The sequence below is a fragment of the Anolis carolinensis genome, chromosome 3, assembly GCF_035594765.1.
Source record: "Anolis carolinensis isolate JA03-04 chromosome 3, rAnoCar3.1.pri, whole genome shotgun sequence".
NCBI lineage: Eukaryota > Metazoa > Chordata > Lepidosauria > Squamata > Dactyloidae > Anolis > Anolis carolinensis.
Genome location: NC_085843.1, coordinates 10347380 through 10362433, shown reverse-complemented (window position 1 = coordinate 10362433; position 15054 = coordinate 10347380). Strand labels below are relative to the sequence as shown.

General features: G+C 40.5%; 1 protein-coding gene across 16 annotated transcripts in view; it reads left to right on the top strand.

Annotated features, from left to right (window-relative positions):
- Window positions 1-13221, top strand: part of tenm4 (teneurin transmembrane protein 4) — a 1874213-nt gene extending 1860992 nt beyond the window's left edge. For all 16 annotated transcript variants that reach the window (XM_062977060.1, XM_062977059.1, XM_062977071.1 and 13 more), the window contains 2 exons: window positions 2525-2667; window positions 5065-13221. In XM_062977060.1, coding sequence (XP_062833130.1) covers window positions 2525-2667; window positions 5065-5823 — 902 coding nt within the window. In that variant the 3' untranslated portion in view covers window positions 5824-13221. The remainder of the gene's footprint in view (window positions 1-2524; window positions 2668-5064) is intronic.
- Window positions 13222-15054: the final 1833 nt, after the last annotated feature.

Below are 15054 nucleotides of genomic sequence, written 5' to 3'. Positions count from 1 at the left end.
TTACAGTATAGTGGTATAGTTCAATATAGTAATATATAATGCTAATATTGTGCTATGCTAATAATATAATATATTGTATTTATTTATTTATTTATTTATTTATTTTTCAAACTTATATGCCGCCACTCCCCTAGGGCTCGGAGCGGCTTACAAGAACCGGCTAAAATGTACATACAGCTGCTCTGAGTCCCCTTCGGGGTGAGAAGGGTGGGATATAAATGTAGTAAATAAATGTAGTAAATAAATAAATAAATAATTTTAGACTTAGGCTCACCCAAAGTCTGAAATGACTTGAAAGCACACAACAACAACAACAATCCTAATTCACTTGACTATCTCATTGGCCAGTAGCAGTTACACGCTTCCCATTGAAATCCTGATAGGTTTATGCTGGTTAAAATGGTTTTCATTTTTAAATATTGTATTGTTCTTTCATTGCTATTGTTGTTTTGCACTACAAATAAGACATATGCAGTGTGCATAGGAATTTGTTCGTATTTTTTCTAAATGATAATTCGGCCCCTCTGCAGTCTAAAGGATTGTGGACCGGCCCTCTGCTTAAAAAGTTTGAGGACCCCTGACCTAGAGATTCCTAAGGAGGTCTTCCCTTCCTGGAATTGCCTGATCTAGCACAGTGGTTTTCAACCTATGGGTCTCCAGGTGTTTTGGCTTATGACTTCCAGAAATCCCAGCCACTTTACTGGAAGTTGAAGGCCAAAACATCTGGGGATCCACAGGTTGAGAACCACTGATCTAGCAAATTCCTGGAGAGACATTTTCCCTAGGCAAGGACAAACCACAGATACATTTATACATGTATAAACTGCATATATATATATATATATATATATATATACACACACTGTACATACACGTATACAGATATCCATTGTGCCATCACTACCACCACTTTTCATTTTGGAAGAACATGGCACCTTCCTACTTTACTGTTTGTTTGTTTGTTTGATTGATTGATTGATTGGTTGGTTGGTTGATTTGTTTGTTTGATATTCCACATTTCCCCTGGCAAAGGTACCCAAGACAGCTTACAGAATTCAAAATGAAAGTTTAGCTTTTCAAAATTTACTACTACGAAAGCAAAAAAAAAAAAAAAAAAAAGTAGGATCTTTTTAAAATGCACATACTGTATTAGATGAGAAGTAAAGATTGAAACAGATATCCACCGGCATGAAAACTAACATTTTGAACATGGATATCTTTTACTCTGAAATTTGTAATTCTCTTTGTCTTCTCAAGGTAGATTTTTCCCTTCTTAAATGGAAATTATGCAGGGATTCTAACCCAAATCCATAAAAGCATAACTATGCCTCGGGTTTTGCAATGTAACCATCTCTGCTTTCAATCATTGTAATGCTCATCATAGTTAATACTGTACCTTCTAGTGTTTTTTTTCCTTATGTGAGCAGTGAAGACAATATACAGTAGAGTCTCACTTATCCAAGCCTCGCTTATCCAAGCCATTTTTGTAGTCAATGTTTTCAATATATCGTGACATTTTGGTGCTAAATTTGTAAATACAGTAATTACAACATAACATTCCTGCGTATTGAACTACTTTTTCTGTCAAATTTGATGTATAACATGATGTTTTGGTGCTTAATTTGTAAAATCATAACCTAATTTGATGTTTAATAGGTTTTTCCTTAATCCCTCCTTATTATCCAAGATATTCGTTTATCCAAGCTTCTGCCAGCCCGTTTAGCTTGGATAAGTGAGACTCTACTGTATATATATAGCCAGCTTTTCAGTGGGTTTAATTTGTCTGTTAATTGTGCTATCTTTTGTTTGTTTCTATGGTTTCTTTCTTGTCTTTTGTCTTATGGTTATAAACCACCTCGAGGGCACTTATGGAAGAGGTGCTCAGAGGCAGTATTGTCATTGTCTTTATAAGTATATTCTTAAATTCAAAGGGAAAAGACGCAGTTAAAAACAGTTTTGATAAACAATTACAACATAATTAAAACATACAAAATAAAAACAGAATGTACCATTGTTTTGCCATATAATTAAAATCAGACAAAGGCCTGCTGAAATGGAAAGATCTTAACCTACGTATGAAGACAGCAGGGAGGTGAAAGGGAGACTTACATATAGAAGAAGCTATTATGAAAAGCTCTCTTCTGTGTCGGTGTGTTATTGTTAGTTTTCTGGGCTGTAATGGCCATGTTCCAGAAGCATTCTTCCCTGACATTTCGCCCACATCTATGGCAGGCATCCTCAGAGGTTGAGGGGTCTGTTGGAAACTAAGTAAGTGAGGTTTATATATCTGTCGGATGTTCAGGGTGGGAGGAAGAACTCTTGTCTGCTTGAGGTACGTGTCAGTGTTGCAACAAGTTGTGTAGGATCCTAAAGGTCATAACTGTGATTTCTACCTGGAAATAGATTAGTAGACCTTGAAGGGTAGTATGATTCCTGTAAACAGCACTAAATGCAAGTTGTTGAGCTGTATTTTCAGCTGTCTGCCTGACTTTATTTGCTAACCTTTTGGGTTTTCCTGTTCCAGATGTCAACAGCTGGTTGCTAACCTTTGGGTTTCAACTGCACAACGTCATCCCTGGCTATCCTAAACCTGACATGGATGCTGTGGAGCCCTCCTATGAACTCATTCAAACCCAGCTAAAGACCCAAGAATGGGACAACAGCAAGGTAATTCGTCAAGATCTGATGCACTCTCTAAGAGCCCTTCTACACTACCACATAGAATCCAGATTATCTGCTTTGAAGGGGATTATATGGCAGTGTAGATGGGGCCTAATTCTCCCTGTTTTAGAAAGCACTTTCTTGGAGACATCACTAAATGTACCATAAGGGAAGAGGGACAGCTCCAAGGTTCTCCTGTCTGTGGTTGGGAGACAAAGCTGAACCAGCTTCTCCTGGCTGCCTTTGCACAATCAGATAAAGAAAAACCATTCTCCAGATTACCAGAATTGCTAAGCTAGAAGAGAATTACACCATCTGTTCTGTCACGCACTGGGCCTGTAGCTATTGTCTTTGTGTAGGACGTATACTTTATGCCCAGCGGGAAGCCAGGGCGCCTCAAATAAAGGTTCTTGAGGATTTTCCTGAAAAGGACAGTCCTTTGAGTCTTTAATGAGATAAGAAAGTCTTTATTATTGAACAAATAATAAATCTTCAAGGAATCAAATAACACTTCAAGATTTCCTTAATAAACTGTTAGCCTTTTCAGTCTTGTCCCCAGGGGACAAACAATTGGCTTTGGATAACTGTGCTTTTTCTATAAGAAGAAAAACCCCTTATAACCTCTCCCAGGCTGTCTATTATATGGGCCTAGCTGATGTGGGACCCACTATCGATTCCAAATGCGTCTGGGTATCAAGTGGACCTACCAACCAAGGCTTGCAAATGTTTCAGCTGGGGTTGCGTGGATCTGTGGTGCTATTCCCTCTTCGAGGTTTCTTTGGAAACTTTAGGGCTGTTTCCCTCAGGAGCCGTGAGGCTGAGAGGCTGTGCGCTCTTAGCCAGAACCTTTGGGACCTTTCCCCTGGAATTCCTGTTTCTGATTTCTTGGATGTTCTATATCCCCGGATGTTCTTGAAATATGAAGCTTTTCTACGGGACGAGCTGGTCTACGTCCTATAGCTTAGCTTCCTTAGTGAGCTTTATTGTCATCATACTATTTCACAATGAAATTAAATTCCTTCCCACAGAACAACACACCCATCCTTCCACACTCCACCACCGCACAGCCTCCAATGCCACATCAGTGTGAAACCATGGAGTTTGACATAGCCACAGCTCTAGGATAAAAGCTGTCTCTCAGTCTGTTTGTCCTTGTCTTTGTCACCCTGTACAGTCTGGCAGATGGCAGTAATTAGTTAGTAGCCAGTTGCAATAAATCATTACTGACCGAGAGGTCATGAGATTGAAGCCCAGATCGGTTTAGGCCCCCGACCATTTACAGCCTAGCTCACTGTTGACCTAAGCAGCCCGAAAGACAGTTGAATCTGTCAGGTAGGAAATTTAGGTACCGCTTTATGCAGGGAGACTAATTTAACTAATTTATAACACCATAAAATTGCCAGCAGCACGTGGAAAGGAATGAGGAAGTAATACCATCAAGGACTCAGTGCCACAAATGGATAGTGAAGCGGCAGCTTGCCCTGTGGCTGGAATTGAGCATACCCTCATGAAGCCGGAAGCTAGAAAATGTTAAATTGCCTCTGTGTGTGTCTATATGTCATATGTCTAATGGCATTGAATGTTTGGCATGTATATGTGCTTTGTAATCCATATAGCAGAGCTATCTAAAGTTCTTTGGATTTCCCTATCTAACCAGTTTGTGGAAAGCTTTGGCATTATCCAAGGCCCACCTCCTTTGCTCAAATGGCATTTCCTATTTCTCTTTTTTGTGAGTTTCTCTCAGAAAATGCATCCTGGAAGATGAAACAGAATAGATAACAAATTTCAAAGGCAGGCCTCTTTGAACTGGTTGCCGTACCTTCCTTTTATTTTCACAACCACACATGATCCACAAGTTGTCTTTCTTCTGCAGAAGAAAAGCAGTCTTCCCAAATGTATTCTTTTATCATTAAAAGGGTGTATTCAAGGTCATTAGATCTTAAAATTAAGCAGCTTTTCAAAGGCGCAAGACTTATTTTGAGATAATGGAGGAGGGTGTTTTTTTAATTATGTTTATGCCAGTTCTTTTTGATAACATTACATCGCACATGTTGATACTCCTGGCCATGGGGCTGGGAACACTCCAGGGATGTCCCACTCTGAGTCTTTCAGGAAATATGGTTGCCTTTTGACATCCATAAAAAGAAGAAGATAAACAAACAGAACCTCAGTTCTTTTCAGGATTACAGCTTCAGATCAAGGGGGGGTGGGTTAACCATTTCCCCTTGTATTACTGTCTAGATTGAAAAATGCTTTCTCTTACTTGCTTTTCTCTTTCTCTTGGATAAGTGAGACTCTACTGTATTATTATTATTATTATTAAGATGCCACTGAATTGTTTTGTTACAACCTGCATCTTTTGCTAACATGAGTCTCACTTTCCTTATCATTCTTGCTTCTCAGTCGATCTTGGGAGTGCAGTGTGAAGTCCAGAAGCAGCTGAAGGCCTTTGTCACCTTGGAGCGCTTTGAGCAGATCTACAGCTCCAGTATCGCCGGGTGCCATGAAGTCAAGGGGGACAACAACTTTGCTTCGGGTGGCTCCGTCATCGGCAAAGGGGTCAAATTCGCCATGAAAGACGGGAGGGTGTCCACCGACATCATCAGCACTGCAAACGAGGATGGGAGGAGGATTGCTGCCATATTGAACAACGCTCACTACCTGGAGAACTTGCACTTCACGATCGAGGGCATGGACACCCACTATTTCGTCAAGCAAGGGCCTTCGGACAGCGACTTGTCCATCCTTGGCCTCAGCGGTGGAAGGAGAACCTTGGAAAACGGCGTCAACGTCACCGTCTCCCAAATCAACACGGTGCTCAATGGAAGGACTAGACGTTACACGGACATCCAGCTCCAGTACGGAGCGCTGTGTCTGAACACCCGTTACGGGACCACTCTGGACGAGGAGAAGACCCGCGTGCTGGAACTGGCCAGGCAACGCGCCGTGGCCCAAGCGTGGGGCCGGGAGCAGCAGAGACTACGGGACGGGGAGGAGGGCACCCGCTCCTGGACAGAAGGGGAGAAGCAGCAGCTCCTGAACACGGGGCGGGTGCAGGGCTATGATGGCTACTTTGTGATCTCAGTGGAGCAGTACCCCGAACTCTCAGACAACGCAAACAACATCCATTTTATGAGACAGAGCGAGATGGGCAGAAGGTGACAGAGAGGGTCGATGCGTTGACTTCTTTGCCAAAGACAGCTACTCTTTTGTGGCCGCCTACCAGACTGTGTTGTATCCAATCCTTTTTTAAAACACACACACACATACACACAACGAGAACAGAAATGACGAGGAACAAGGTTGGGGTGGAGTGATAATACAGTTGCACTGTAACCCATACCACATCCTTTTCTTTTTTTAAAAAAAAAAAAATCTGGCTTTCTCATCTGTTATCATCCCAACCCCACAGGACCAAAAAAGTATATTTCACTGTTGCGTTAGTTGCAGTGAAATCCTGTGTCTCTTTTGTCCTTCCTTCCCCTTGTGTACCGTTCAGAGAAAATCAGGGCATTGTCCAAATAAATCCATAGGTTTCTTAATGTGGTGAGGAAAAAGGTCTCTGTATTAGGTTTGTTCCGAACCCTCCGTACTCGGTTTGGGAAAGGAATAAAGGATTTCCGAGATGGAAACAAAAGGGAAAAGCAAGCTCACAACATCCTGCAGTGCATACAAACAACAACGGGGATGAGAGGAAGAGAAGAAAAAGCTGGAGACTGTTTTAAATCTTCTTAATGAGATCCTTCCAAATAATTACGAGCCTCTAAAGGAGAACTTGCTGGTCATTTTCCACGGTTTCTGGGCAATCCTGTGGCTCAGAAGTGGCCGAAGGAGGCAAAACAGCTGCATCTTATAGACTTGTGAGACAAGGAATCTTTCCCGTTCCAAGATGGAATAATCTTTTTTATTTTTTTAAAGGGGTCTTTTTTATTATAATAGGCTATTTTGTTCACCGGTTCGATTTTTGTTTTGTTTTGTTTTTATTTTTGTGCGTATGAGTGCGACAGATGACGTATCGCTGCAAAATATTCCCCCCTCTTTTGAACCCCCTCTTACAACTATCTGGGGTGGGAGGTTGGGTTTGGGGGAGATTCTCACTCGATTAGGATGATTTTTCTTGCACATGCTGTTCGGTGGGAAGCACCAATGATGTACATTTGTCAATGGTAAACCTCCTTAAATATATAGTATTTCTGTACACCAGGTCAAGTGTCTTAAACAATCATCTTTCGAAGATGCAAGCACTTCTCTTTTCTTAGGAGAAAACAACAACGTTCTAGCCGTATCCTTGTCCTTCATGGTGAAAAGTTCCCAGTTCCTCCAAAGAATGATGTACATAACAACCAAAATAGATGTTAAAAGTGGAAGATACATGGAGAATCTTGCTGTGGCTTTATTTTTTTGAAGATACTGGAAATGAGGTTTTGCAGGGCACCAAATTTGATTATAGCAAAGGAGGCGACGTTCTTAACTTGTTCTTAGTGGCCTGTTTTCCAGATCCAAATCCCCTCTTTGTTTGTTTCTCTCAAGTTGAAAATATATTGAGTTGTTTCCTCTTTTTCCTGATAGAAAAAAAGATATACATGCCCACTATCAAACAAAGCTCTGAAAAAGGAAAACCATGAAGAGACATTCCACATGTCTACAAAACCGCATCTACTTGGGGATTGTACTCAGCAAAAACATTGCTTTGTTTAACCCCAGACAATCTATTGCAGGAAGACGCCTTGTCCATGGGGAAAACAAGGGATTTTTTGGAATTTATGTGATCTTGCTATTGGTATTGCCAAAAGCCAAACTTTTAGAGCATGGTGCTGAATTTTTTTTTTGAAAAAACAACTGGAGGGTGATTCACAACATAATGCCTAGACTTAAAATGTAGAACAGCCATTCATAAGAGCTTTGTACAAAGAAATCCCACTAGTATAACCCAGTTCCGTGCCACAGAAACCCAAATTCTTCTATCAAATAGTGTTATGCAAATTGGCCTACTTCTCTGTCTTTTGCACAGCATTTTCCCCTTCTAAGGCTGTGGTTTCCAGAGAGAAACAGCTATATTTTGGAACAGACAGAAGAGTAGAAAGCTGTAGAAACTAATAGCAGGTGAGCTGAAGGAACAGAGCCCAAGGAAATAGTAACTGTGAGAACAAAGTGTATTAGCATTTTCAAACCACATATGGAAATTCATCTTCATAAATGCCCAAACTATACGTGAAAAAAGTCAGTATCATAATTTCACATTGTTCTCCAGTCTATGAAATATATAACCAATTATATGGAATGCACACAGGGTTTTTTTTTAGCAAATCATTGCATTGTTACATCATTGGACCAAATCCAGCCCATAGTCAAATTAAATAAAATTCGCCCTTCTAAACATAGGTAGCCATGTAAACTAGGATTAGTTCCAAAGAGTGAGGATGAAGCATTTGGATATTTGTCTCAAGCAAAGGAGGATCATGGGGGTCCATTCCAAGTGCTGACTCACACAAAGGGTGGGCAGAGGAAAGATGTGACCACACAGGGCTATCACCCTTCATTTTTCATGCTCCATCAATATCACGTTACCAGGTTAGTCCATCATGATAACTTCTGGTGGTCCATGGAGGCTGGAGACTTAATTCGCAAGGTAGTCTAGAGCAAGAGTAAAGAAAGTACAGGCCACATGTAGTCCCCCTGTCTGTTTTGTCCAATTTTGATTAAAAAATTTAAATTTAAAATTATACCATAAAAAATCAGCAGAAGACCTACATGATTATGGAGGGAGGCAATTTTTCTATGCTTGGGAAAGTCCCGAGATGCTTTATTGCTTTACACACTTTTTTTCCAACCAACCAGAAGTAGATTTCTGGATCATTTCCTATTGTAAAATATAGTTACTGTGGGCCTAGAAGGTGTTGAGGGACAAGAAATTGGAATGTTTTTGCAGCGAGTTCCATGGAGTGAAGGCCTTCAGAGCCAATGTAGCACCAACATCTAATTGTTGCCAACATCTGGTCTAGAAGGTCAGAAGTGTTGCGTGCACTGTGACTGTGCAGCTAAGGAAAGAAGAGATGCCATCAATACAGTATACCAAAGAAAAGCAGGGTATGAGCTTGGTTTAACTGGCACCAGGATGCCAAGGCTTTAATTCTACTGGTAATCCCAACTAAAGTAGGCTCATGGAATCCATGACATTTACATCCATGTTGACTAAACAGTCAGTGCTTGATTCAGTGGATCTACTCTAGTTGGAACCACCAAGTATGGACTTAGGATCTAATAAACTAGGCCTTTAAGGTCTCAAAATAATGGCTACTTGCAATCACTGCCCTTCCTAACCAACCAGCATGATTTCCAATCAATGGACCATTGCTTTCGTGAGTATATAGAAGCAATAGAAAAGTAGGATGTTTTAAACCTGCTATGATCCTGGTTGGAAGAAAACTGCCTTGACCAATTCCATCTGTGGTCCTTGTCCCAGCAAGAGTCCCGAGTTTTGCCCCTCTCCTGGGCAGTTAAGCCTCTTATTTTAAATATTCCCCGTAATGAAGATAACAGCAAAGGCTAATACTAACACCATGTTCCCTGGTAGAGCAAGAAAACTGGTTTATGTTGGGTAGGAGGAAGAGAGAGACCCATCCGTAAAGCAGTTCCTCCTTTCTCTTACAATGTAGCTGGTGTTTGTTTGTCAATTTGTTCATTTCCCATTGTGATGGAAGCTGTCAAAGGGAGCTGCCCTACCAGGCAGGTATTGCTTGCCTCAGAATCCTAAACAACCCAAAGACAGCACTTGTAGGTCATCACAATGACATTATCATCCCTGATAATGTGTCACGTCTCGCTGACATGAGTTGGAGCCACCTACATGTAGGCTGAAATTTTCCGGCTGTTAAATATTCATGCAAAGCTGTCCCAAGAAGCAAGATAAATGTTGCCTGGTAACTCTCATGGACTGGATTCCATGTCGTTGGTTTGTCCTTGGCCATCTCCTTTGACTTATTTTAAAGGGGGAGAAAAAAGGTTTACAAATTTCCTAGCATTTTAACTGCCGACCCTCGACTTCCATGACACCATAAATCACACATGTTCATGGAACTGAAGATACATCTATCCATGAATTCTAATAAGATATTGGCCAGTATTTGGAGAGAAACCTTAAATACCTCTAAGGAAGAGCAAGCTGGAAATGAAACAGAAGATTGGGTTAAACCTGGTAGTTCAATGGCATGTACACTGCCATTTGGAATTGCATTATATTGTCAGTATAGACCCATATAATGCAGTTCAGTGCTGTTAAACCACATTGTGAAGCCACATTATATGTCAATGTAGATGGGACCATATACTGTTTCTAACTGGATCGATAGTTGCCATCATGGGAAAGTATAAAAAAGACTTATGTAAAGGAGATTAAGAAAACCATTACATTGTAATTCAGTACAGAATACTTGTTATGATTAAATTCTGCCATGTTTTGACATTTTATGCATTCATGCTATTATATTATATTGCTATTTCATGCTTGACATATAACATGTAGTTTGCTACAGAGTGTTATGTAACCATTTACCTTTATTAAAGGTGCATAGCAGTGCAACATTGGGTGAATTACATAACACAAAATAGCAAACTACATACTGCATAACAAGCATGAAGTACGGTAACAATATCATATAACAGCATGAATGTATAGAACATTAAAATGCGGCAGATCCTAATCATAGGGTCCTGACAATACTAACTTCTCAGAAGTGCAATCAAATGGTAGGATACTTTTCATCCATTGTTTTTCAGACTTCAGATGGGTTCACAATGTTCACATATGACCATCTAGGGAATATCTGTAAGGATTCTGGGTCCCGTTCTATTCCAAATGACCATCTCCATTCATTTATGGTTCTGGTCCATTCTGTTAAGTTTCCTAACTTGAAACAGGTTCATCCTTGCACTCAAAAACCCCAAAGCGCACACTCCCTACAGCATGGCACAAAAAGGTTCAATATTAGGGATAGGCAAGCTGTCTTTCAATCATGCTTTTCAATGAGGAACCCTCAGTAAGCTTTTTCAAAGAACACCAGGGTTCCCTTGAATGTGATTCAAAACAAGCTTGGCTCTAACAAAACACCGTTGTGCATATCTACTCAGAAGTAAACCCACAGAGCTCACCATAGAATTTGCCTACAGATAAATGTATGTGACAGTGTGTTTTATCAGTTAACATTTTGAAGAGAACCAAGCTGATCTAAAGACAGGCAGGTACCTATGTGGCATATAACCCCATGTAGCATGTCTGATAAAGAATGTCCTACAGCTAAATTCATCCATTGATTGTCTGTGGAGTGTTACGTAACTCTCTTATGTTCAGGACTAAAAGGGCTTTCACTATTCCATTCTTTGATTATATTATACAGTCTGCCTTCCACATTTGCTGGGGTTTGAGACACTAGGCATCCAAAGAAAGTGGGAAATGCTATTTTTCTTCACCTTTGTAGGAATGTCCAGGTCCTCCAGCATGACTCTCTCATCAAGCTAACTATAGAATTGCATGGGTGAATAGATTTAAAAACAGGGTGGAATCTCTATATGTGTAAGATAAATCTTACATTGAGCCTCACATGTTGTTGAGCAGTAAAAAAGTGGGAAGTCTCTGCTGGGTTTCTTTCCAAGAATATGATCATTGGAAGACTTTCAAAATAGGGGTAATACCAAAGCAAGACGACGGGGTGCCATACATACATGTGTTGAGCTTTGGTGTATGTGAACAGGTTATAATAAATCAACATGCCTTAGTTTCATTATACAGTAGAGTCCCACTTATCCAAGCTAAACGGGCCGGCAGAACCTTGGATAAGCGAATATCTTGGATAATAAGGAGGGATTAAGGAAAAGCCTATTAAACATCAAATTAGGTTATGATTTTACAAATTGAGCACCAAAACATGTTATACAACAAATCTGACAGAAAAAGTAGTTCAATATGCGGTAATGTTATGTTGTAATTACTGTATTTACGAATTTAGCACCAAAATATCATGATATATTGAAAACATTGACTACAAAAATGCCTTGGATAATCCAGAACCTTGGATAAGCGAGTCTTGTATAAGTGAGACTCTACTGTACCAACTTTTCCTGATTCTTAACATCAGTGCTAAAGATACAAAAGAAGAGAAGTAATTTGAGGTGCATCTACTGTAAAATGAATGCAGTCAGACACCACTCAAACTGCCACTACTCAATGCTTTAAAACCCAGGGATTTGTCATTTGGTGAGACAGCAGCAACCTTTGGCTGGATTTACACTGCCATATAATGCAGTCTGAATCTGCTTTAGATGATCAGTGCAGACCATATACTGCAGTTACTGCATTATAGGGCTCTACACTAATAATCTAATTCAGATTCAAACTACACTGATCATCTCAATGCCATAGCATTGAGACATGGCAGTTGAAGCTGTGTGCCAATCTGCATTAATTCAGCAGTAGAGATGCCTTCTTGGAAGAGGAGTTAAATACGAAAATGGTAATGGGGATCGTCAGGAGATAGGGAATGGGAGTGTAGTTCAGTCATTATGACACAGCTAAGTTTGTTGAAATCTGGACAACGGTTATGGCACTTCATAACAACCTTTGTCCCTTTCTCATGCAATCCTTGATGTGGGTCTATATGCAGAAGTGGGGCAAAACTTCCACTGTGGCCTCTCTTCTTCCCCACCAAAGATCGATCTAGAGAGTCAACTAATTATATTGACAGAATTGAGGAAACTAACACGAACAGTTAAACATACAGCTCTCATTTGTTTCAATAGGGCTTAGACCGGAAGAAGAACCGGTCCATTGCTCATTGAAACTCAAATTCTCACTAACCCTTCATGCCATTTCACTCCATGGAACAAACAGATTATTGGAAGGCTAATATGTTACCAAACAGAGCAGAAAAGAGTTATTTATTTGGACTACCACTCCCAGAATCCCCAGCAAACCGTTCTGGCTAGTTCGTTTTGGGAACTGTAATCCAAAAAGGCGATGTTTCTAATCTGTGCTGCTAAGGTTACTGGCTTTGCAAAAGAGCCTCCTAAACCCGAGTCAACAAAACGCAGGAGGGTACAACTTTTAGACTTTCCTGTACTTTTTAAATAAAAGTAACACTGGATGTGTTAAAAGTTAAGACACTTGTGGAAAATAACCAAACACATTTTTTTTCTATGGTAAACAAAGAGAAATGCTTTATATGACAAGAAAACTTCTGAACCATTTGAGAAGGACTTTCTCTCAAAGCCACACTTGTAATCCCGGCACTGCAGATTTTGTTCTCATTACTGTGTGTAATTTCCCGATGTCTGGAACTAATTTTATTTCTTTTTAGAAATTTTCTCCTCCCTCCTTCTCTCTCTCTCTTTCGACACTTTGTGTTTCTAACACTGTATTCTTGACTGTGTAAATAAGACGAGCCTGTAAATACGTGCAGATGTAGATACCTTCTAGAAAACAAAAATCAAAACGGACAAAAAAATCTCAGAAGAGAAGTGACCATGTGTAGCCTTCGGTGACAAATAAAAAGAATATTTTGTGTTTAAGAGGAGTCGAGAAAGTTTTTGGTGGCTTGGAATAAACCAAGACTTGTTTCAGGTTGCATCACAACCCAGGCTCAAGTTTGGAAGGAGTCCATCAAAGGTGAATGGAGAAGATCTGCTCAACCTGTATCAAAGGACAGGTCTATGCAGTTAACACCTCTTTCACTGCCATGGCTCAATGCTATGAAATCATGCAAGTTATCACTTTAGAGCAGGCATGAGAAAACTTGGTCCCTCCAGGTGTTTTGGACTTCAACTCCCACCATTCCTAACAGACTCAGACCTTTTCCATTTCCCCTTCAGCCGCTTAAGAAAAATAAAGGTTACTGCAATTGTGCAATTGGGGGCAAAACCACCTGTTAACCTGGAATACTCACCTAAAAACCCAATAGAGGCAAACTCTACTTTGTTGACTACTATCAGCAAGAGGCAATTCATAGCACTGTGCTGTCACTTAATAACCAGGTAATGCCACAGTTTGAATATTGAACTATGACTCTGGAATCCAAGGTTTGATTCCCTGCTCGGCTATGAAAATCTGTTGGGTGACCTCGGGCAAATGACACACTCTCAGCCCCAGAAAACCCCATAGTAGGTTCACCTTAGGATTTCCATAAGTGGGAAATGACTCCAAGGCACACAACAGTGATGCGATTTCACCAACTGAACGTCCTTAGATGTTGAAGAGGTGAGACAACTATCATGCAGGGGTAGCCTTGTTTTTGTAATGTTTAATTCCAGATTAAGGACTTCATCAGATGGGTTTTGGGCTCTATTTTCATGCATTTGGGAAATGAAGCCCCATGGGACTCCCACGGAGGTCCTCAAACGACATAAATGTGCTACTGGTAAGACTATATAGTGCTCAATTTCCCAAGGTCATGGAAACCGAAACCAAAGACCTCTATGAGGAGTTGGGTGTCAATCAACTCCTAATAGGCCCAGGCTGTGGCGCAAGCTGGTGAGCAGCCAGCTGCAGCCAGCTGAGACCAATCACTCTGACCAAGAGGTCATGAGTTCGAGGCCAGCTTAGAGCCTGCGTTTGTCTTTGTCTTTATTCTATGTTAAGGCATTGAATGTTTGCCTTATATGTGTAATGTGATCCGCCCTGAGTCCCCTTCGGGAATATAAATACTATAAATAAATAATAAATAAATAATAGAGAAAGATGAGGTAACGGGGAGGAAAGACAGGGGAAGTCAGTGAAAAGACAGATGAATGGCCATCCCAGAAGATAGGAAAAGATGAGAGGAAACAAGGTATGCCATTTCCCTCCACTTTCCCTTGCTTTCCCTCTGACCATCTGATGAAGTGCTAAGACTAGATTACATAAGCACTATTTACGAGGTACTTACAGTATTACATTGGGGAATCCCAGCTCACCCCATCCTCTCTATCATCTTATCAAGAAGCAGCCACTTTATTTGACTGAGATCTGTTCCCCCATTACTCAAGAAGCAACTGACTGCAGTTTTCACTGTCTAGTGTAAGCAATTTCCATTTCAACAGGAAGAAGCAGGATCCTGTTGCCAGAGATTACTCCTGCAAAAGAGGTTGGAATATCTATCAGCTGCTTCCCAATGAATAGGATTAGTTCCCTGTCAATAACCGCAGCTACTGCCCAAAAAGTAGGGACTGTGGATCACTAATACATATGCCACTGTAGGGAATGCATTTATAAGTACAATAGAGCATTCCAACCAATGAAAATAACTGGGACCCAGTCTGGCAATGTATGCTTGATTATATATAGATACAGTAGAGTCTCACTTATCCAACATAAACAGGCCAGCAGAAGGTTGGATAAGCGAATATGATGGATAATAAGGAGGGATT